At 53.9% G+C, this 21425-nt stretch overlaps 3 protein-coding genes across 4 annotated transcripts; 2 read left to right on the forward strand and 1 right to left on the reverse strand.

Moving 5' to 3' along the window:
- On the forward strand, window positions 1-10337 carry FAM118B (family with sequence similarity 118 member B). 2 transcript variants are annotated; one of them, XM_058857028.1, is made up of 9 exons: window positions 1-97; window positions 420-451; window positions 4107-4184; window positions 6154-6406; window positions 7187-7414; window positions 8572-8700; window positions 8978-9263; window positions 9767-9825; window positions 9912-10337. In XM_058857028.1, exons 3-9 carry the CDS (start codon window positions 4114-4116, stop codon window positions 10104-10106), a joined length of 1221 nt encoding a protein of 406 aa, XP_058713011.1. In that variant the 5' UTR covers window positions 1-97; window positions 420-451; window positions 4107-4113; the 3' UTR covers window positions 10107-10337. The 2 variants fall into 2 exon arrangements, with proteins under 2 accessions (XP_058713011.1, XP_058713012.1); XM_058857029.1 differs by having other exon boundaries at window positions 50-97; window positions 9059-9263.
- A 93-nt stretch (window positions 10338-10430) lies between these two features.
- On the reverse strand, window positions 10431-16723 carry SRPRA (SRP receptor subunit alpha). Its single transcript, XM_058857027.1, has 14 exons — window positions 16546-16723; window positions 15738-15821; window positions 14768-14931; window positions 14511-14671; window positions 14236-14389; window positions 13634-13784; window positions 13365-13471; window positions 13056-13174; window positions 12694-12780; window positions 12434-12606; window positions 12131-12344; window positions 11894-12057; window positions 11670-11768; window positions 10431-11452 (listed from the first exon to the last, which is right to left on the reverse strand). The coding sequence occupies exons 1-14, from the start codon at window positions 16663-16665 to the stop codon at window positions 11324-11326; spliced, it is 1926 nt and encodes a 641-aa protein (XP_058713010.1). The 5' UTR covers window positions 16666-16723; the 3' UTR covers window positions 10431-11323.
- Window positions 16724-17015: 292 nt separating this feature from the next.
- On the forward strand, window positions 17016-20779 carry FOXRED1 (FAD dependent oxidoreductase domain containing 1). Its single transcript, XM_058857156.1, has 10 exons — window positions 17016-17193; window positions 17919-18154; window positions 18238-18348; window positions 18426-18544; window positions 18633-18727; window positions 18902-19003; window positions 19081-19148; window positions 19231-19379; window positions 20108-20237; window positions 20313-20779. Exons 1-10 carry the CDS (start codon window positions 17022-17024, stop codon window positions 20670-20672), a joined length of 1542 nt encoding a protein of 513 aa, XP_058713139.1. The 5' UTR covers window positions 17016-17021; the 3' UTR covers window positions 20673-20779.
- The last annotated feature ends 646 nt before the right edge of the window (window positions 20780-21425 follow it).

Genomic DNA, 21425 nt, shown 5'->3' on the forward strand with positions numbered 1-21425 from the left:
GGCCAACTCGCCGCGAGGGGCGGGGCGTGGCCGGGCTCGAGGCGGCTGCGCGCGGCGCGGCGGCGTCTCCTCAATGGGGCCGCGCGCGCGGCGCCAGGTGCGTGCGGGGCGCGCGGGGGCGGGGGGGCGGGCAGGGCGCGGTTGCCATGGAGACAGCGGGGGGAAGCTGTTGCCATAGCGACGGGGGCCGCCATTATGGGGGGGGTCCCATGGCCGCCGGCCTGAGGGGACGGAGCGGCCTGAGGGGAGATCAGGGGGCCCGGGAAACCTCTGGCAGCGGCGGGCGGCCCGGCTGTGACTGGCTCCTGCCGCGCCATCGCCCTCTATAAAACCTCGTTTTCATTGATGTTTCCCCTTGGGAAAGGAGCATTGGTCTTCTCCCCGCCTGCTGAATCCCCGTGTTGTTGCTTTTTCCGCAGGTTTAGCGAGGAGGGCACAACGGAGAGGACAGGTAAGGGCTCGAGCAACCCCCAAGGTGTGACCCCCTCTCTCCCTGCTTCCCTTTCCCGAGTCAGTCCTGGAAAGCCAGAATGCTTCTGTGGGAGTCTGAGGGATCCAGAGCTCAGCCAGGCTTTGCTGTGTCACTCCCCCTCCTTCCTCATGAAGCACGTGGAGAATCACAGCGTTGAATAAAACCCTCTGGTGTGTTTTGACTTGCATCCAAGGAGGCTGAATCCTGTGTTTTTGTGGCTTGGACAGGAGCAGGGCTTGTCCTCGGTCCCATTGTCCCTGGAGAATGTGTGTTTCTAGGATGGTTTTGATCCAGCTCCCACATGGAGGGATAGGCTTGGGAATTGGCCAGGGACAGCTCAACTTGTAGCTGAAACACAGTGGCTTTTAAACTATCTTATCCCAACACCTTAAAGCCACTGAATTGAGAAAGAAGCTGGGAATTACATCCTTGCTGGTGGCAGTTCACAGCACTCAAAGTTAAAAATGGATGAGCAGTAGGTTTGTATTTGTTTCTTTGCCCATCTTCCAGCATGGAACTGGATCACTTGGCTTCAATTTTAAACATCTGGGTATAGCTTTAGTTGTGTTGAGCATGGAGATGGTGTCAGTAGCAACTTCTCCATCAAGTGGGGGAGAAAATGTTCCATTAATTCCCCATTTTGGTTCTGCAGGTTGGACTCTGGTGTTGACTGTGTGGTGTGGTCATGTTTTGCAGAGAGGTTTATGTAAATACACACCCTGTGTGAACCTCGGCCTTTTTTTGACACACATAGTGTTCAGGTGTTTGCTTTTACCTGGGATACACCTTCGTGTTTCCAACGTATCTGCAGCTGGATATGTCTGTGTCACACAGGGAGTTGGGTTTACCCAGTTTTGGTGACTTGGGCACAGTTTAAAGCTGAAATCTGGAAGGCTTTAGGATAAATTAAGGGATTTCTGTGGTGTGGAGGAAGAAAGAGAATGCAGCAATCCCACATTAGTATCCCTGATAAAAGTGATGGAGACAAGGCTGGGACAGGGGAACGGGGCAGCTGAGCCAGGAATCCATGGAGTGTTGTGTTTACAGTCCTCAGCTCCCTGCAGTCTAAATAGTTGGAAAGTTCCCAATGTCTGAAGAAGGCTGGAGAGACATTTCTTATCTTGTGCCTGTGGCTCCCTCTCCTCCGTGGCACCTGTGTTCCCAGGGGGAGCCTGCACTACCTGGTGTGCTTTTTTCCTGTGGCAGGGTCATGCTCTGATGTAATTCCATTTAATTTTGGCTACCTCAGCTGTGCCAGTGTGATCCATCCCCCTGGGGAGCAGAGCTTCTTCCCAGGACTGAAAACCGGAGGTTTCTATTTCTTGGCTGAATCCCCATGAATTCTTTTTAAGACCAGTAATAACTTTTTTGGAACTAGGCTGTATTTATAATGGGGTTTTTGTTCCTTTATGGCTCTTTGCACTAAACCTAAAGGTTGAAGGTCATTATATCAGAAAAACTTACAAGGTGATTATAATTCCAAGAGGTGTTTTTTCCTGAGTTTAAAATTACTTTTGAAATGTCATTTAGACGCACTTAAAATTGATTTGATGGCTCATTCCTGCTGTTAATAGCATGGGAATGTGCAGGGTGAGCAAGATGGGAGCAGTGCTGAAGCAGGTAGAAGCAAACAGGGGAGTTCCTAGGTGGGAGTTTACAAACAGCCTCGATATTCAAGGCTCAGCTGATGATTCGCAACACAAAGATAATATAAGCTTAAATTATATCCAGTTTAGAAAATGAGGAAGGATTTAACTTCCTGTAGCTCTGCTGCTGCAGAGGGGCCGAGGGCATACCCAGCACCAGCAGAAACTCAAACTTCCCTCTGAAACACTCCAGTTATCTATTGTTAGTCCCTGGCTTGTCTAAGGCATTTTTGCACCACTAAATAAAATCTGGCTGGTTTTGTGGAAGCAGCCTGCCCTTCCAGAAAAATCAGCTAATCCAAAAGGAGGGATGGGACCCTCCTGGGAAGGAAAAAGAGGGTTTTTCTCCCCCTTTATCCTGACTGTGCTTGGCTGCATTCACTCAGCTGGGATTTGAGAGTGAATCTGACAGATCTTGTGTCCAGCAGGTCCTCCTGTCTTCCTGAGAGTCACAGCTTTGGTGGAGATGTAACCCCCCAAAACAGTTCACCATGAGGCCTGACAGGTTGCAGATGTTCAGAGGTGATGAGGCTGCAGAGGTTCAATGTCAGAAGAACAGCACTGAAGTGCTCCAGGGCTCAGTGTGGGTTGGAAAAATACAGGGTACAATGTTCACAAGAGTGTGTGATGCAGAAGCCCTGCTTGGCATGCACAGAGTCAGGAAAACCAGATTTCTCACTTGCTAAAGACCTTTTGTCCAAAATCTGGGCCCTACAGTAAGGCCCAGTAAGATTAAAAGGTGATTATTTGAAGTGATGTGTTCAGTAATGTTTCAGGAGGTAGGTGGTGAAAACCAGCGCTCTGAGGTGTTCTCCTGTTGTTACAAGGTTTTGTTATTGAGCAGCCTGGTGTGGTGGAAAGTGTCCCTGCCCATGGCAGGAGTGGAACAACTCGAGTTTTTAAAGTCCTGTCCAGCCCAAACCATTCCATAATGCCATTGTATAAAGTTTTCCAAAGGGGTCAGAAGGTAAAGGCTGCACACACATCGTGTCTGGCAGTGTCACTTTGCCCTGTTCTCATCATCCAGCACTGAAAGGTGGTGGTTTCCTGGAGCATTGGCTGATTTCTCATATGATCCATGCCAACATTTGCAGCACAGCTGAGGTGTCCTGCCTGGAGAGACCTGCCCATTGTCACCTGCTGTGCTGCTAGGGAGCAATCACAGCATCTCATCTCTAGGACAAGCCCTCAGATCTCCCTGAGATGGAAAAACCCGCAAAAACTCTGGGATTTTGGGTCAGCAGCTCTTCCTCAGCATTTCCTCTGGCCAAAAGCCTTTGTTTAACAGAGTTTTTGCTGGACTCTTCATGACAATTGGCAAGGAAAAAGCAGAGAAGGGTGAAAGGTTCTGTTAATTTTCATTCCCTTTTCATAGACTTATTTGGGAGAAGCAGAGTGGGAGAGGACTGCGTGCTGGCAGAGCCTTTGTATTTTATGTCACAGGCTGTTGAAAGAGTTCTCAAATTGCACTTCCTTTCCGTGGGCTTTAAGGTCATTTCCCAGTGCTTGCAGATGCATGGCGGGCTGGGAAACCCTTCTCTCATCACCAGGGAATGAAATGCTCTCCCTGGCTTTTTGGAGCCAACAAAAATCTCTTTGTCTTCTCTTCCCTCCCACTGTTTCCCAAGCAGCAAGTTTGCTGACAGGCCTTGATGGGAAGGGGGGAGTGCTGCTCCAAGATCCAGGCTTTCTGGGAAAATGAGCAGCTGAGGGGAAACGAAGGGTCTGGCAAACTGTGTTCTGCTGAGGCAATCACACCTGGGCAAAACAGCCAAGGATTTTATGGTAAAAGAGGTTAAGAAAGTGGATGAGACTGTGGGACAAAGTTCAGAGACAAAAACATGCAATTCTCAGCCCAGAGCTGATCTTGGAATGATAACAAACCTGGGATTTATCCACCAGTGCAAAGCTGGTTCTGTAAAACCTTGTTGTCCAGGTGGTGTTGTCCATGTGCAGTGACTTTGCTTGTGGTGATTTGTCTACTATAGAAACTGGATGGCTTCTACGGTGAGCCTGGGCAAGGAAACATTATTGGAAGATGGAATGCCACCTGCAAAAAAGCCCAGGTAAATTTAATTACACTCCAGTGCATTTGTTCTAACAAGAGCCTTTTCTTTTGCCTCTCATTGTTCTTTAAGGATTGTGACCCCTGGCACCTGCAGCTGTTTCACTTCCTGATCCAAGAGTGGCACACTGGCTTCTGGCCGTGCCCTGGGCTTTCCTGCTGTTTGTAGAACAAACACCTTCACACCCAGAATGTACTTTTTTGGGGTTTTAACCCTCAGCCAGGGGATGGGGTTGCACTCAGAGCTGTATTTTACTGTTCTGTCTCCATGGTCCTGTCCACTCACAATGTCAGGGTGGTTATGCTTCTTTGCTTGAATTGAATGGTGGTTTCCAGGAGGATGGGGAGTTACTCAAATTAGTATGATTGAACTGCATGTAAAGGCTAAATTGTTCACTCTGAGGCTCCCTGTGCTCAGAAGTAGGTGGTATTAGTTTTGTGAGTGGGGACCTGACTGGTGAATAATTCTGTCTGTCAGAGACTGAGACTGTGGCTGTTGCAAGCTCAAATGTTCTTGTGAACAAGCAGCTAATTCATCTGGGGGTTATCTCCCACTAATTTGATTTACTTGCAGGTTTTGGAGGGCTGCAGGATAGTTCTGTATGGTCTCGAGGTTGATCAGTAACCCTGGAATGTGCAGAAAAGACACTGGGAGATGATTTCTTTCCTTGCTCAGGATATCAGGGTAGAAACAAGTGCATTTATCAGCAGGGAACAGAATGCCTCTTTCAGGCATGCAGGACATTAAGACTTAGGTATTCATTACTACTTTGGATTTCAGTCCCTGTATTTCCAATAGTGTTTTTATATTAGTTCATTAGCATGAATACTAATTTATTCCTCACACAAGGCTTCCAGTCCTCAAATGAAACCCCATTTATTAGCAGTGACACTGAAGACCTCCTCAAGGGAAGGGTTAACAAGTCTGTTTTCATAGGCAGGAGCTGAGGGAAGGCACAGTTCCATCTGTGTGGTGTTGGTTTCCTCTCCCCTTCTCACTAAATATCACGTGTTTGCTGATAAAGCCCATTTCTTCCATACAAGCTGCTTCCCTGGGCTGCTGCTCCAACCCTGGGAAGCTGCAGCAGGTCCTTGCTGCAGAAAGCAGCTGGACACCAGGCAAGGCAAGGCAAGGAGCAGCACATTTGCTTAATAAATTATAAAAGTCACGTTTAAAAGCACTGTGCAGGTGTAAAGCCAGGAAAATTGGGAGGAGGGGAGGGGAGGAATAAAGAGAATCCAGCCCTGCAGCCCTTTCATGTGACTCTGTATCATCTGGGATATTCCAAAGGATTGGCCTACAGCATCCTGCTGACATTGCAGGCATCACAGAGAAGGGATTGCTGGTACAGCTGAGGGGTTCCTCAGCAAACGAGGGCTGGGCACCTTCAGGACAGAGCTAGGAGGAAGCCTTCCTTTCCTTTTCTCTGTGATGGGATAAATGGAGATGTTGTCTCCAGGCCCCTGTTCTGCACCTTGTTTAAACCAGGTTTCATTTCATACCTGCACAGGATCCAATGCATGTTTTGTCTCGGGACATAGAACGTGTGTGTGTCTCATTCTCTAGTGCTCACCACACCTTTCCCATGCCCTCCAGCCTTCCAGGTAACCTTTATTAATAGACTTCCCTTATTCCAGATTTGTAGTGGACTAGCTTTGCTGCAGAAGCACCCCAGAGCATCACTGACTTCCCCAGTAACCATCGTGGTAACAGATTTGATTCCCAAAAATGTTGTAATTATGGACCTTGCATTGGGAGCATTTGTGCTGCTGATCCACGCAGCTGCCTGATGTCTTTTAAGGATACCAAGCTGCTCCTCTCATGCTCTGTTTATCAGAGAGCCCCAATGGATATCTGATTCAAAATTTAGGCACAGGCTACCTCCCTCTCCCTCAGTGTGTGTGTGCCACCACCCCAGACACCCTTCCACTCATGGTGGTACCAGCTGTGCTCCTTTCTCCTTTTGCAGGAAGCTGTTGCCAAGCCTCAAAACCAAGAAGCCTCGGGAACTTGTATTGGTGATTGGGACAGGAATTAGTGCTGCAGTTGCTCCCCAGGTCCCAGCACTGAAGTCCTGGAAGGGGCTGATTCAGGCTCTCCTGGATGCTGCTATTGACTTTGATCTCCTGGAAGATGAAGAGAGCAAACGGTTCCAGAAGTGTCTTCATGAAGACAAGAACCTGGTTCATGTTGCCCACGACCTCATTCAGACGCTGTCTCCGGTCAGTGTGCTTGATCTGGGCATAGGATTTGGCTTTTGGAAATAGCCAGGTTTGGTTCTCCAGCAATGGTGCCCCCATCCCAACAATTCCTTTAAGCACAGGGAACCCCAGTGCAATTACTGTGCCAGGTGCCTGAGACATAACCCTGCTGTGGATGTGGGTTTTTGGTATTTCACCTGGACCAAGATGATTGAAGGGATGGAGCACCTTCCTATGAGGAAAGGCTGAGAGAACTGGGATTGTTAAACCTGGAGAAGAAGGCTTGACCTAGTTGTGGCCTTCCAATACGTGAAGGGAGCTGACAAGAAAGATGGAGGGAGACTGTGGATAAGGGCCTGGAGTGACAGGACAAGGGGGAATGGCTTCACACTGCCAGAGGGCAGGGTTAGATGGGATATTGGGAAGAAATTCTTCCCTGTGAGGGTGGTGAGATTGCCCAGAGAAGCTGTGGCTGTCCCATCCATGGGAGTGTTCCAGGGTGGAGGGGCCTGGAGCAACTAGTGGAAGGTGCCCCTGCCCATGGCACAGGGACATATGTGCCGAGATAAAACATGCTGTTTAGAGCCATAGAGTAGGCTTGAAGCTGCTTCCCAAACCAAACCAGTCTGGGATTCTGTGATCCTATGACTATGCTGAAGGAGAGCACCTACTCTGGTGCAGCCCTGCAAGGACCCAGAGCTTTGCAGGGTGCTGGGGAAACGTGGGTAGTTTTTCATGGAGTCATTTGGCATGAGATGTTAAGGGACTGGGCTTTGATCTCAATCTGTCTCCCCTTCTCAGCGCACAAGCAACATTCGCTCAACCTTTTTCAAGGACTGTTTATATGAGGTGTTTGATGACCTGGAATCCAAAATGGAAGATTCTGGGAAGCAGCTGCTTCAGTCTGTACTTCACTTGATGGAAAACGGGGCCCTTGTGTTAACCACAAACTTTGATAACCTGCTGGAGCTGTATGCAGCACACCAGGGGAAGCACCTTGAGTCTCTTGACCTGACTGATGAAAAGAAGGTAAAAGATTATTATTTCTTTTGTCAGGGACTGTGGTGGTTTGCAGGATGTGCTCTCATGCTGCCTGAGGGTATTGTACTGATTGTAGTGGTTTAACTGGTGGCAGACAAGCTCCAGGCAGAGGCTCTGACTATCCAGGGCAGCAAGCAGAGGAATGAGGAGGAACGCTCCTTTCTGGAGCGCTGGTTTGCTGGCTGCCATCCAGTGCTCAGGAGGAGTCCTTAAGCCTGCTATTCCTTTGATCTCTGTCCTTGAAACTTCTGGCTTGGCCTTGCTTCCACATAAGGCTTGGGTTGATGTTTCTAACCAGTATGGGAAATTCCACACGAGATGCAAAGCTGAATTTTTATTTTTATAAGGTGCTGCAAAGTGCTTTTTATGATGGGTCTCCAGGGCTACAGCCTTCGAGGCTTCCCTCTTGCCCCATGTCCTCTTCCCTGCAATGGCTGGAATGGCTCCTCCTGTTGCACTCTCAGAGCTGCTCTCTTCATGCCAACATCCCTCCTCCTGCCCCAGTCAGGCTGTGAAACCCTGCCCACCTCATCTCTCCATCAAGGGTTTTACTGGTGGGGAGAATCTCGTCCTTCTGATTGCATGTTAAACACCCCCAATGTTTGTGTCTTGTGCAGTCCTTGCTCTCTTTTCATTCTCATTTCTGTGCTGCACATTTCCTGTGTGACCTCTTAATCTACATGGCTGGAAGTACTTACAGTGTTACAAATAAGTATTCTAATTATCGCAAGCTTAAATGAGCTGAGGTCTGCAGGAGTAAACCGAGAGCCTCAGAAGCGGTCTGAAATGGAGGTCAGCTCAGCTGGTGACTCCCTCAGAGCTAGTAGGGGCCACAAAACAAAACTTGGTAGGCATGAGAAACATGCTGACGTAGGATTTGTAGGGTTTTTTCCCCTTTTTCTGGTCAATCTGGCATTTTGATTGTCTTCTCATCACATTCACCAGTCAGCTGAATTGTTGACCCAAATGAGCAGCACAGGCTGTGGCTGCAGGCCATAGTGTAGAGGCTGATGGTGGAGAGAAGATGAGGAAGAAGCAGCTTCTTTGGAACGCTTCTCCAAAACGTTACATTTAGCTGTGCTAAATGTGCTGTGGTGGCCAGTGTGATGCACTCACTGACATTGCTGTGGGTTTGTGTTGTGCAGGTGCTGGAGTGGGCACAAGAGAAGAGGAAGCTCAGTGTCCTGCACATCCACGGCGTCTACACCAACCCCAGTGGCATCGTCCTGCACCCGGCCGGCTACCAGAACGTTCTGCGCAACACCGAGGTCATGGTGAGCCACGCTGGGCCCAGCTCCTGCAGCTGCAGCTCCCACTGGGCCAACCTCACATAGGCTCAGCTGGGTTCAGACTGAGCTTTGCAGAGGGTGGGGGAGAATTACATATGGGAGATAGGAGGGGTGAATTCCCTAGCCTGCTAAGGTGCTGGAACACCTCCCACACTTGCTGAAGGATGGCACTGCTGCAGAGCCTCCCCAGGGATAGGGCAGGTGCTGTCTCTTGTGAGGATGAAGCTCACCTTGACCAGGAACATCTTTCCCTTTCTTAAAGCGAGAGATTCAGAAGCTGTATGAAAATAAGTCCTTCCTCTTCTTGGGCTGTGGTTGGACAGTTGATGACACCACGTTTCAGGCCCTGTTTTTAGAGGCTGTCAAGCACAAGTCAGACCTGGAGCACTTCATGCTGGTGCGAAGGGGGGATGTGGATGAGTTCAAGAAATTCCGTGAGAACATGCTGGACAAAGGGATCAAAGTGATTTCCTATGGAGACGAATTCGCTGACTTGCCCGAGTACTTTGAGCGGCTGACAAGCGAGATTGCCATGCGGGGCCGCACAGGTACCAGGGGCTGGGGGACCCTTGGCTGTCACCATGCAGAGTAGACAGGGTTAGTAGCCCCTGTTCTCCATGCCATACAGAGATTCCTGGAGCCTTTTTTTAAAGAAAGTGTCTCTAAGAGCACTTTTTTAAAAAAGAGCAAAAGTGTCTCTTAAGGGTAGCTGGATTTGTGGGTTGCTTTTCTGAAATTGCTGTATGTTTTAACAGTTTAAACAGCTGTGCTGCTTCCCACACCTGCAAACTTTGTTTTTCATGTGCAGCTGTTTGTTCCCTTTTTAGTGAAGGGGCATTTAGCGTCACTGACCCTCTTGCTGCTCAGCCTGAGCCAATGTTTTTATACAAGAGGTATCACTAATAAATCATAAAAATGGGGGAAAGTGGGTTCACTGGCCAGAGCTTTGCTGGCAGGTATTCTGAGGGTTAGCCCAGCCAGGAAAGCCTGTGTGAAACTACCACGTGGGCAGCTGGTTCTCCACCTGACACTGATCTCTGCTCTGTCCCAGATGTGCCCAAGGAGGTGCAGCAGCTGAACGGCTCTGCCGCTGCCCACGCCGAGGTAAAGGTAAGGAAGGTTCTCTGGAGCTGAAAGGCTTCACCGTGTTGCTCTCTGGAGTCCCAGGCAGGTTTTCAGCCTTTGCTTCCACACAGGATGCAGCCCCTGAGCCTCAGCCCTGCCCAGGCCCTGAGCCGTGGCAGGGGCTCCTGGGACAGGCCCAAGCCAGGCCCGCAGCCCTCAGAGGGGCCGGAACCCACCACTGTCCACTGCTGTCCAGCACCGAGCCAGGACCCTTCCGGCAGGGAATAGGCCAGGACAGAGCCTCCACGGATGAACACCTGGTCTAACATAGTAATTGTGGTTTTACTGGGGCTGCATGTGCCTGTGGAGCGCAGCGTCCCCCAGGGAGCTGCAGCCTCCTCTAACTTCATACCTAGTGCTTTTATATTCTGTATTTCAATTAAAAAATGAAACTTGAGCTTTTTTTTTTTTTACTGGAAGCTCTAGTTTTCTAGTCCTGTCTTTTTACTGTACAGTATTTTGTATGTTGAAGTTGTATTAAAGGCCTGCTCACTGAACTTTGGCTACTGTATAATTTAAAGGCCCTTTCACACTGGCGGGAGTTTATCTCCCCCAAACCCAGTAGGAAACAGGTCCTGGTTGGAGGCAAGTTATTTATACACAGAGAACAAATTATGAAGTTTATTTAATATAAATTATGTCTCTTAGCAGACAGCATTCAATTTATTGCACTATAGCACATCTGCAATACAGAGCTACAAGACATCGTCAGAGAGGTTTGTATTATTCAGTGTAGCACTTCCGACCGGGATCAAGAGGCACTCGGAGGGGGGAGAAAGGGTGCAGGAAAGCAGCAAGCAGCCACCATTCTCTTCCAGTATTTATGTGGTTTGTTTTGTTTTTCCTTTTTACTAGCAAATAATGCCAAGACCAGTGGGTAGGAGCCAGGCAGGGCACGCTGCCTTCCTCCTCTGGACCTGGCTGCTGCAGCTCTCCAGCTCCTGCCCAAATTCGTGGTGTCTGGGGACCCTGCTCCAGAGTCCGGGTGAGGACAGATATGGGGGACTTTAAGGCAATTTAGCATGTCCCCTCCAGCCTAGCACAGGCCATCACCTTTTTTGGTTTATCAGCTTCAGTGGAGCTGCCATGGGCAGCGACATTAACAGCCAGATCTAATGCTGCCCCTAAGCCCAAGTCCCTCCTGTCTCCTCCCTAAGCTGGTCAAAAAATCAAAAGCAGCTCAAAAAAAAAGCCTTCAAACCCACCAAAAAGCACAGCAGATCCTGGCACAGCCCACCCCCCCCGTGCAGCACGAACAATACAAAGCTCTGGATTCGGCCTCCCCGCAAGGGAGCCTGCGTCACTGGACACAGAATGGAGGAACCCAGGGAAGGGCTTTTTCTGGATAAAATGGGGGTTTATCCAAAAAAAGCACTCCTCATGCTGCTATTCCTCCATTCTGTTCTGCACTACACGGGAAAGACTAGTTGGTGACAGGGTAAAGCAGGTTCTTCTGGGACATCTGCACACAGCGATTTGGTGTTTAGGCCTTCATGAGCGCTGCGACCACGGCCTTGGCGTTAAGGCTTCGCAGATCACAGTAGGTTTGTCCGGTACCAACGAAAACGATGGGCTTGCTCGTGATGTAGGTCATGGAGATGGCGGCACCCACCTGCCAGGAACAAGCAGCACCATGAAATCCAGTGCTCCCCCTCAGGGAGCTCATCACTCACTCATCCCCCATGTGTGGAAACCAGACTTATAAATTAGGGTTCAATGGCTTAAATGCAAGAAGAAAGTGCAGGAGTGCCCTGTGTTTGACAATTCCCATCTCTCCCCTGCAGTCACCATCAGGAAGTTGTGTGCAGTCACCTCAGCAGCCTCCTTACCTTGTCATCGATGGTATCGAACTTGGTGAGGACGATCCCATCGATGAGCCGCGGTGTCTGGGCCATAGAGTGATCAGCCAGGGCCTTGTTGAACTTGACCTGAGGGAGAAAAAAGATCCAAGAAAAGCATTTGTGGTGCTGCCACCATCCAATTCTCAGGTAAAACCTACAGAAATGGGTTTCTTTCCCTCTTGGTCTCTCAGGAACAAAGCCTCCACACTCACCAGCTGATCCACAGCCTCATTTCCCACCAGTGCTTCCCCAACAAACAGGACCAGGTCGGGAGCGTTGACAGCAATGAGTTTGGCCAGTGCTGTCATCAGGGGTGCATTGTCCTGCATGCGTCCCGCCGTGTCCACCAGCACCACGTCAAAGCCCTGGTTCCGAGCTGGGGAAGGGAGGCGGCATGAAGGACGGTGCTGCCCCAGCACCGCGCCAGCCGCCCCCGGCTCTGCACATACCATAGGAGATGGCCTCCATGGCGATGCCCGCAGCGTCCTTGCCGTATCCCTTCTCGTAGAGCTGCACCATGGTGCGCCCGCCGTGGCTCTCCGGAGGGTGCAGCGCGTTGAGGCGGCGCGTGTGGGTGCGCAGCTGCTCCACCGCTCCCGCCCGGAACGTGTCGCAGGCGGCAATGAGGACGCTGAAGCCGTTCTCGATGAGCCAGAACGAGATCTGCAGGTGGCAACAGATCAGAAAAGCCTGTTAGTAGCTGCACAGCCTGACCCCATCACCCCAGTCCTGTGATCAGGATCCTGTCCTGCCTTGGCCAGGTTGGTGGACTTCCCGACACCGTTGACACCACAAAAGGTTACGACGTAGGGCCGGCGATGGCGCTGGGCATCCATGACATCACGGAGCACATCCACACGGCGCTGGGGCTGCAGGATCTGCACCAGGGCCTCCTGCAGCGCCTGCTTCACTGTCGAGGTTACCGCTGGGAAAAGGGGACAGAAGGACATGTCACACATGGGGAATATTCCTGAGCTCCAAACCACACACAGGATGCCACCTGGACACTTACTGGTGAACGTTCCCATCACCTTCCCTTCCAGTTTCTTGGCCACAGATTCACAGAGCTGCACTGCAATCTCAGCTGCCACATTTTTAGCTTTGAGGAAGACAGAGCAGGGAGTCAGTGCTGCTGAGAAGGTTATGCAAGTCCCACATCAGTGTCAAGGGAAGGATGGAGTCGGTGTGCAGGATTCCCTCCAGACCTGACTGCTGCCCCCCTTTTGTGCAGGGCTCCCCCAGGGTGAGACAGGAACCCACCACAGTTCCTGTGAGCAAAAATATCCCAAACCATGGGCACTACCCACACTGGGGCCTACCCAACAGAGCACAGGGAACCGCCACTAATCCCTCATACCACAGATCCAGACGTACCAATCAAGTGATCCTTCATCTTCTCCAGCACAGGGTCCATGTCCTCTCTGGTCAAGCTCTTGGAACCCACCAGTCCTTTCAGCATGCCAAACATGCCCCCCAGGCCACCCTTCTTCACGCTGTGGGGACACAGAAGAGTCACACTGAGGTTTGAGAGTGACCATCTGCAAAGGTCAGATCCAGAAGGGCTTTCCCTGAGCAGACAAACACATCAGTTTGTGCTTCCTGCATTACTGGTTAGACTGGAACAGGAGTTACAGGAGAGAAATCAAGAACCATGTGACAAACAAGGGCTGTGGAAGCCTCTACCTGGGTTTTGAAGGGTTCTGGACAACTTTCTCCTCTTCAGCTTCATCATCACTCTCGTACTCCAGGTCATAGAGGCGGCCAGGCACCCGATTTTTGTCCCCCAGGGCCTGTGAGGGGAAGAATCAGCTTTATGGGCTGCTTGCCACAATCACTGCTTCATGTTTCTTCATGATCCCTTCTCATCCAGGCACAGAGACTGGGCTGGGTTCATAATGCCCAGCTGATCCCAGAGAATGCACAACAGCAGATGGAGCCTGGCTTTTCCTTACCATGTCAGGGTCAAACTCCTCCACAGGACAAGCCTCCGCGCTGCCGTTGGTAGCGGAATTACTGTAATCAAGTACTTTGGCATTAGAGTTCCCCAGATCCCACACCCGGGGCTTCTTCCCCTTCTCCTTCTGTGCATCGGGTTTCGGAGATCTGGTGGAACAAAGGCCAGAAACACACTGTGTTCAGTTCAGGGAAACAGCAGCCTTCAGCTCCTTAGGAGATGTGAAAAATAAAAGCTTGGATTACCCAAAAAGGCAGAAATCAACCAATCCAGTCTCCAGAATTTATTTATCTGAACTTTAGTCCTGTATGGCATCCCTTCCCCTTAAGCCAGGTATCAATGCACTGCTGCTGTCTGCTCACTAAAGATAGGTCTGGACCTCTCCCAGGGTTTCTGGATCTCCCAAAAGAGAAAATCAAGTTCTGTTACCCCTCTAGGATGCCCAGGTGTCTCCTCACAGTCTTTTTAGCAAGGAGGGAAATGAGGGAAGTAATGCAGGGATTATTTCCAGGGGTCACCAAAAGGAGAGACTCAGCCATGACCTAGTTGGAAGCATAGGCAAAACTCATCACAGATGAGGGTGATGCCCTCATCACCTACCTGGACTTCTCCCCAGCTTTCATGTGTCTCCTGAAGAATTCCTCCCGGTTCTTCTGCAGGATTTCATCCTTGGTCAGTTCCTCCTTCTCCCCTGCTGCCGAGAGCTGCTTGTCACTCGCAGATGCTTTACTGGGCACTGCCACAGCTTCAGTTCCTGACAGGAAGAGCCCCAACACAAGCTCAGTCCAGCTCCAAGTGGATTGGGAAAGCACAGGCTGCAACACATTGCTCTGGAATATTTATTTCCCTTCCATTTATCTTCCCCATCAACTCACCATCCTTTTTGGAACCTTTGTTCTTCTTGTTCTTGACCTTCTCCTTTGGTTTCTCCCCTCGGGTTTCAATCATACACTTGACAGTCTTCTGGGATTTCAGAGACTGCTCAAATGTCTTCATTACCGTGGGAGCTCGGACTTTGCTGCTCTCCTCTGCATCCCTGCAGGGAGATGACCCATTAGCCTGGATTTCAGCTCTTCCCCCACTCCCATCTCTGCTCAAAACAGAAATTTAAGACAAAACTCAAGCTCTCTACCGAAGGAGGCGCATGAAGTCATCTTTAAAATCAAAGGTGCCATTTAGGAGGCCCAGGGCACCTTTCTGCTGGAACTCGTTGCGGTACTTGTCTCGAAACTCTTTATGGACATCATCTATCAACTTGTCCACGTAGGTTAGAGTCAGGATCTTCTGGAAGCCCACCTGCCAAGGAACAGGTGCAGACACTGCACTTGCAGCTCACTCAACAGCAGCAAGCAAGCAAAAACCTCTCTGTTTAATCCAGAGTTCTTTAACTTGGGCAAGTTTCAGCCTGCACTTTCTGCTCCACCTTCCCAGGCTTTTTAAATGCTCCCAAAAAGGTGAAGAACAGCCAGAGCTTGGCTTCAACAGGTGTCCCTAATACACAGAGGCTGTCTCATGGCAAAAACGACACGTAGGGCAAGGGCAGAAAACCTTTAGCTTATCTGTGGGTCAACAAGGAAGGTTGTATAATAGATTTATGGCCGTAAGGTGCCAGGAAACTGCAAAAGAGAGCATTAAATGTTCCGTAAAATGAAAGGAATGACACATTTCTGGCTTTTTTTCCAATAGATCTGGCCAAAGTGAAGTTTTACAAGGCTGCAGCTTCTATTTGAGGTTTGATTAGTTTTAATCCTGTTGCAGATGATTAAAATAAGCTGCTACTGCAGCGTCATTCAGCTGACAGACACCCATGTCCCCCTCTGGGGAGAGTCTGGCTACACTGGGGTCACTGCTCACTCAACATCCCCTTGAAACGCTCATCACAGCCCCTCACTCCCCACAATCCCAGGGACAGAGGAGCCAAAGCAGTCTGAGAGCCGAGGTCCAGCCCTACGCAATGCAAACAGCTGTTTGCTCCAACCTCAGCACAGTGGGAACCATTCCCCCTCTTTTCTGGGGGCAATCTCCTCCCTTCAGGTTTGGGGGCCCATGGGGGCTGGAGGGACCCTCCTGCCATCCCAGGGGTGCCTGCAGGGGTCACTTACCACAAACACCAGCTCAAACTGGTTGTCCAGTTTGTACTTAAGTGTGAGGGCTTCATGGGTGAAGGAGTTGTTGCCACCTCTCTCCTGGGGAAGAGGAGCTGTCAGAATAGGGGTGCCAACAGCACCCACCATCCCCTCATCCCTGTCCTCCCCCTCTCCCTGCCATCATCCCCGTCACTCCCCTTTCCCAGAGTGGTCCAGCATCCCTTACACATGACCCCACACACCCGGGGCAGGTGGTCCCATCCCTCCCCCTCAGCTGGGTGAGCCCACCCACCCTCGGGCCGGTCGTGCCTCTGGGTGGTCCCACCCGTCTCTCTCCTCCCCCGGGTGACGGTCCCATCCACACCCCCCGAATGGGTGACCCCACAACCGTCCCCACCCCTGTGCCGTGCCTGTGTCCCCCCCAACAGGTGGCCCCACCTGTGTGCCAGCCCTCTCCCACCCGTCCCCAGGTCCCACTCTGATGTCCCCCGTCCCCACACAAGGCCTCCCACCCAGCTCCCCCTCAGCGGGCTGATCCCCCTCCCCCAGAGCTGCTCATGCCCCTGTTTCCCCCGCCCAGGCAGGTGCTCCCAGTCCCCATTCCCCCGCCAGCTACGTGGGCTCACCTGATTTCCCTTCCCAGGTAGATGGTCCCATCCCCCCCATCCCCCGCCATGTCTGCAGTCTCACCTCTTCTCCCTCCCCAGGCAGACGGTTCCCACCGCCCCCCTCCCTCACGGCAGCCGGGCTCTCCCACTCCCCCCTCGCCAGCCGTGTGACCCCTACGCAACCCTCCGCCCCCGGGCAGCCGCTCCCACCCGACCTGCAGGAGGACGGAGCGGATGAGGGCGTTGACGGGGGCGGTGGCGGCGGGCCCGCGCACGCCCTGAAAGCACCAGAGGACGAGGCCGCCCTTGCTGAAGATGGTGAAGAAGTCGAGCATGGCGGCGGCGCCGGGCCCGGCGGGGCGCACACGTCGCTCTGCCCCGCGCTTCCGCCGGAAGCCCCGCCCCCGCCATTGGCGGGACCGCGGCCGACAGGGGCGGGGCCACGCGGCGGGGGCGGGGCCACGCGGCCGAGGGCGGGATCATTCCGTGTGGGGGCGGGGCTATGGTGTGGGGGCGGGGCTATGCTGTGGGGGGCGGGGCTATTCCGTGTGGGGGCGGGGCCATGCTGCGGTGGGGGCGGGATCATTCCGTGTGGGGGCGGGGCCATGCTGCGGTGGGGGCGGGATCATTCCGTGTGGGGGCGGGGCCATGCTGCGGTGGGGGCGGGATCATTCCGTGTGGGGGCGGGGCCATGCTGCGGTGGGGGCGCGCGCTGCGCGCGCCGGGACTGGGGGGCCTGTGGGGGAGACCCCCGGGACTGGGGGGGACCCCGGGGGGAACCCCGGAACCGGGGGAGATCCCGGCAGGGGTCCCGGGCCGCCCCCTCCGCACCGCGGCTCCTCTCAGCTCCGATTTCTTCCGCGGTGAGATCCCAGCGGTCCCCGGCACCGCACCGGGGATTTGGGGCACACGCGGGGTGGGGCACGGGAGGAATTGAGGGGGGGTCGGAGTGTGGATCGCTGGGAAGGGGGAGGGTGTCAGGTAAATTGGGGTGTCCCAGGGAATGGAGGGCTTGCGGTGTGTGTGAGGATGTACGGCGAGGTCGCGATTGCTGGAAATGGGGAAGGAGTCGCAGGGAGTGGGGCTGGGCTGGTTCTGGGTGTATATGGGGGGGTGCCAGAGGGGTCTGGGGGTGGTCCCTGGGGACTGCGGGAGATGACAGTGGGCATTGGAGGGGCTGAGGGAGAATTGGGCGGCTGGTGGTCTCCGAGGGAACTGGGGGGCTCCAGAAGGCCCAGGGGAAACTGAAGGAGGGGTGCCAGTGGGGACTTGGGATCGATCCCAAGGGGGCATGTCTCAGGTGGAGGTTTTGGGTGATGCCCAGAGCGGTCGGGGGACCGGGAGGGGCTGGTGGGGATGCAGGTGACTGGGAAGTGGTTCTGGTGGTTCACAGAGAGTCCGGGGCGTTTTCCCGGCTGACCCAGGGGGACCTGGGGGGTTCGCAGAGAAGCTTGGGGGGAGTCTGAGGTATCCTGGGAATGTCCTAGAGGGGGCTGGAGGGGTCCCAAGGGATGCAGAGGGTACCGGGGTGCTCCACGGCGGGCTGCCAGCTGTGCCCCCGGGCTCGGCAGCCCCCGTTCCACCGCAGAGCTGGGGCAGACCCTGGAGCGCATGGGACAGACGCTGAGGGATCAGCTGCCATCCTCGGGAAGGCATCCCATTCCGCTGGGGACCCACCCCGGACCCCGGCCCCCCGACGAGGCCGATGTGGTGGTGGTGGGGGGCGGCGTGGTGGGCTGGTCCGTGGCGTACTGGCTGAAGGTGCTGGAGGGCCGGCGGCGGCAGCACGGAATGAAGGTGCTCGTGGTGGAGCGGGACCCCATGGTGAGACACCCCCTCCCAGGGCAGGGTATGGCCTTGGGGACCCCCCTGAACCCCTCGTATTTTGGGGGTGTCCTCTCCTCCAGTATTCCAGAGCCTCCACGGTGCTGTCGGCGGGGGGGATCCGGCAGCAGTTTTCCCTCCGGGAAAATATCCAAATGTCCCGTTTCTCTGCCAGCTTCCTCCGTGACATCAATGTAGGTGGGGTTTTATGGGCGGGGGGTAATTTGGGGAATCCCGCCCCACCCACTGTGGTCCCCCTGTCTCCTTACAGGAGCACCTTGGGGTGCCGAATGAGCCCCCCATCGATATCCAGTTCCAGCCCTCTGGATACCTTTTCCTCGCATCCCCCCAGAACGCTGCTGCCCTGGAGGCCACCGTCCAGTTGCAGAGGTGGGGGACCCACATGGGACCCTCCTGGGGGGTGGTTTCAGGGGCTGGGGATCATCCTAACCCTCCTCCACATGCTGGCCATCCCCAGGGATGAAGGGGCGAAGGTGACCTTGCTGTCCCCCACCCAGCTGAAGGCGAAATTCCCCTGGATAAACACAGAGGATGTGGCTGTGGCGTCCTATGGTATGTGGGAGGATGGGGGAGGGCATGGAGACCCCCCTCAACATCCTTCCTCATCCTCACCCTCCTGGTGCATCCTTCATCCTGTCTTTGCTTATGGCAGGGGAGGCCCAGCCCCCCAAAATGCATGCACTGGGGGGGTTACACAGTAGTGCCCTCCCACGTTTCCCTGCCCAGGTCTGGAAGATGAAGGCTGGTTCGACCCCTGGACCCTCCTCAACGCTTTCCGGCGTAAAGCCATATCCTTGGGAGTCCAGAGCTGCTCCGGGGAGGTGCGAGGTGAGGGATGGGGGTGCTCAGAGAGGTTCGCCCCCTGCCACCCCCAGGGCACCCCACCTCACCCCAAAACCCTCCAGCTTTTGTCACCTCGGCCAACCACATGATGCCACCAGCACCGTCGTCTGCACGCATCAGATACGTCCACGTGAGTGTGTGTGTGGCACCCCCACACCCCAGGAGCGGCCGTGACCCCCCTGCACCTGTGACCCCCTGTCTGTCCCTCCCAGGTCTACATGCCAGACAGCCTGGAATACCAGCCAGTGGCCTGTGCCATCGTGGTCAATGCCGCGGGCGCCTGGGCTGGGAAGCTGCTGGAGGTGGACGGGCTGCCCAGGGGGCTGTGCCAGCCCCCACTGCCCATCCAGCCCAGGAAGAGGTACTGGAGGGCTCCCAGCAGGGAGAGCCGGGCAGCACCCCCTCTGCTGTGGGTCAGCTCTTGAGGTCAGAGTGGGGGCACATCCCAGCAACTCCTTTTTCGGGGTGTGATGCCCCTGGTGCTGTTTTGGAGGGGTACTTTAACCCCACCACCCCTGTGTCATGGGGGTCACCTCAGCACTTTTGTTTTGGGAGGTGTCATCTTGGCACCCCTCTATCTGTGAGGGGGTGACATGAACCCCTGGGTGCTATTTTGGGGGGATCACAGAATGGGACACACATCCCAGCACCCACCACCCTCCAAATTCTGGGGGGGATAGTGACCTTCCTCAGTTTATTTGGAAGTGGGGTCTTGCATCCCAGAGCTCCCATTACTCTTCAAGTTCCCCCAGTGTCCCCATTATGTCCCCATACTCCCAATCCCAGTGTCCTCATTTTCCCCCTCAGTGTCACCTATTTCCCCCCAGCCCCAGTACCCACAGTATTCCCCCATTATTCCCCCAGTGCCTGCATTACCTTGCCGGTGCCTGCAGCCCTATTATCCCCATTACCCCACATTACTTTAATTATCCCCCCAGTGCCCACAGTCCCAGCCCCAGTGTGCCTAGAGTGACAGACCCCTCAGTGTTATTTTTGGGAGGGGGACAAACATCTCCCCATCCCAGCCCCACCACATTATAGTGGGGGGCAGGGACAGCACCCCTCACGCTCTGTTTGGGGGTTCCCCAGGTATGTGTTCACCTGGCACTGCCCCAATGGCCCTGGCCTCTCCTGCCCCTTCCTCATCGACACCTCTGGTGCTTATTTCCGTCGGGATGGCTTCGCTGGGAATTACCTGGGCGGGATGAGCCCCACCGAGGTGAGCCCACGGGATCCCCTAAGATCATTCACCCCCCTCTTCTTTATCAGGCACCTCCAGTTTATCCTTTTCCAGGAGGAAGAGCCGGATCCCAGCGATCTCTCGGTGGATCACGATTATTTCCAGGAGCAGGTCTGGCCCCGGCTGGCTCGGCGTGTCCCAGCTTTTGAATCCCTGCGGGTCCGGGGGTCTTGGGCAGGATACTACGACTACAACACCTTCGACCGGAATGGGGTGCTGGGCCCGCACCCCCGGCTGGAAAACATGTTTTTAGCCGCGGGTTTCAGTGGCCACGGGCTCCAACACGCGCCGGCCGCCGGCAGAGCCGTGGCTGAGCTGGTGATCAAGGGCCGCTATGAGACCCTGGATCTGCGGAGGCTGGGATGGGACAGGCTGGTGGATGGGGAGCCGCTGGAGGAGCACGGCGTGGTTTGATGGGGGCGGGGAGGGGGGAAACTGAGGCACAGCCGTGGAACCCCTCCCCAGGCCAGAGGTTGTGTCCTGTAGGAATAAAATGGATGGATGGATGGATGATGAGTGTGCCAGGGAATTAATTCATGGGGTTCACACCTGCCATGCTCCCTCCAGCAATGCTACCAGCATCCTCCCCAGTACTCTCAGTTCTGAGGTCCCCATTGATGCCCTCCACAACTTCTGTGTCCCCTCAGTACACTCCATTCCCTCCCAGTATCCCCATTATGTTCCCATACCTGCAGTCCCAGTGTCCCCAGTATCCCACAGTGTTACCCATTGCCCTCCCAATTCCCCCTAATCCCATCATCTTCACAGTCACCCATTCCCCCAGCGCTCCCATTATCCAGAGCTCCAATCCCCTCCAGCCCCAGTACCCCCATTCCGTTCCTACCCTCCAGATCCAGTGTCCCTCATTTTTCCCAGTGTCCCCACTAACCCCCATTCCCCCCAGTACTTCCATTATGATCCAGTGCCCTCAATATTCCCTCAGTGCCCCAGTATCCTCAGTATCCCCACCTCTAGTGCTCCGGTTATCCTCAGCATCCTCTCATATCCCATTATCCGCCCCAGTGTCTCCAGCTGCAGTATGCCCATTACCCCACCCAGTGTTCCCATCAGCTCCCCAGTGCCTCCAGTCCAGTACAACCCCAGGGATCCAAGTGCCCCTGGCCTCAGTACCCCTGGTATCCCCAGTATCCCCTCAGTGTTCCCAGT

The sequence above is a fragment of the Poecile atricapillus genome, chromosome 25, assembly GCF_030490865.1.
Source record: "Poecile atricapillus isolate bPoeAtr1 chromosome 25, bPoeAtr1.hap1, whole genome shotgun sequence".
Taxonomy (NCBI): domain Eukaryota; kingdom Metazoa; phylum Chordata; class Aves; order Passeriformes; family Paridae; genus Poecile; species Poecile atricapillus.

What these genes read in the sequence shown, in the direction of transcription:
- SRPRA (XM_058857027.1), bottom strand. Translation starts at nt 16,665, where the DNA reads ATGCTCGACTTCTTCACCATCTTCAGCAAGGGCGGCCTCGTCCTCTGG. An exon ending in AGGAGTTTGACCCTGACATG is followed by an intron (nt 13,472 to 13,633) that starts GTAAGGAAAAGC and finishes TTCCCCTCACAG; the next exon opens with GCCCTGGGGGACAAAAATCG. An exon ending in TCGATACCATCGATGACAAG is followed by an intron (nt 11,453 to 11,669) that starts GTAAGGAGGCTG and finishes TGTTCCTGGCAG; the next exon opens with GTGGGTGCCGCCATCTCCAT.
- FAM118B (XM_058857028.1), top strand. Translation starts at nt 4,114, where the DNA reads ATGGCTTCTACGGTGAGCCTGGGCAAGGAAACATTATTGGAAGATGGA. An exon ending in ACCTGACTGATGAAAAGAAG is followed by an intron (nt 7,415 to 8,571) that starts GTAAAAGATTAT and finishes TGTGTTGTGCAG; the next exon opens with GTGCTGGAGTGGGCACAAGA. An exon ending in CTGCCCACGCCGAGGTAAAG is followed by an intron (nt 9,826 to 9,911) that starts GTAAGGAAGGTT and finishes GCTTCCACACAG; the next exon opens with GATGCAGCCCCTGAGCCTCA.
- FOXRED1 (XM_058857156.1), top strand. Translation starts at nt 17,022, where the DNA reads ATGCTGCGGTGGGGGCGCGCGCTGCGCGCGCCGGGACTGGGGGGCCTG. An exon ending in CTGCTCCGGGGAGGTGCGAG is followed by an intron (nt 19,004 to 19,080) that starts GTGAGGGATGGG and finishes AAAACCCTCCAG; the next exon opens with CTTTTGTCACCTCGGCCAAC. An exon ending in GCGGGATGAGCCCCACCGAG is followed by an intron (nt 20,238 to 20,312) that starts GTGAGCCCACGG and finishes ATCCTTTTCCAG; the next exon opens with GAGGAAGAGCCGGATCCCAG.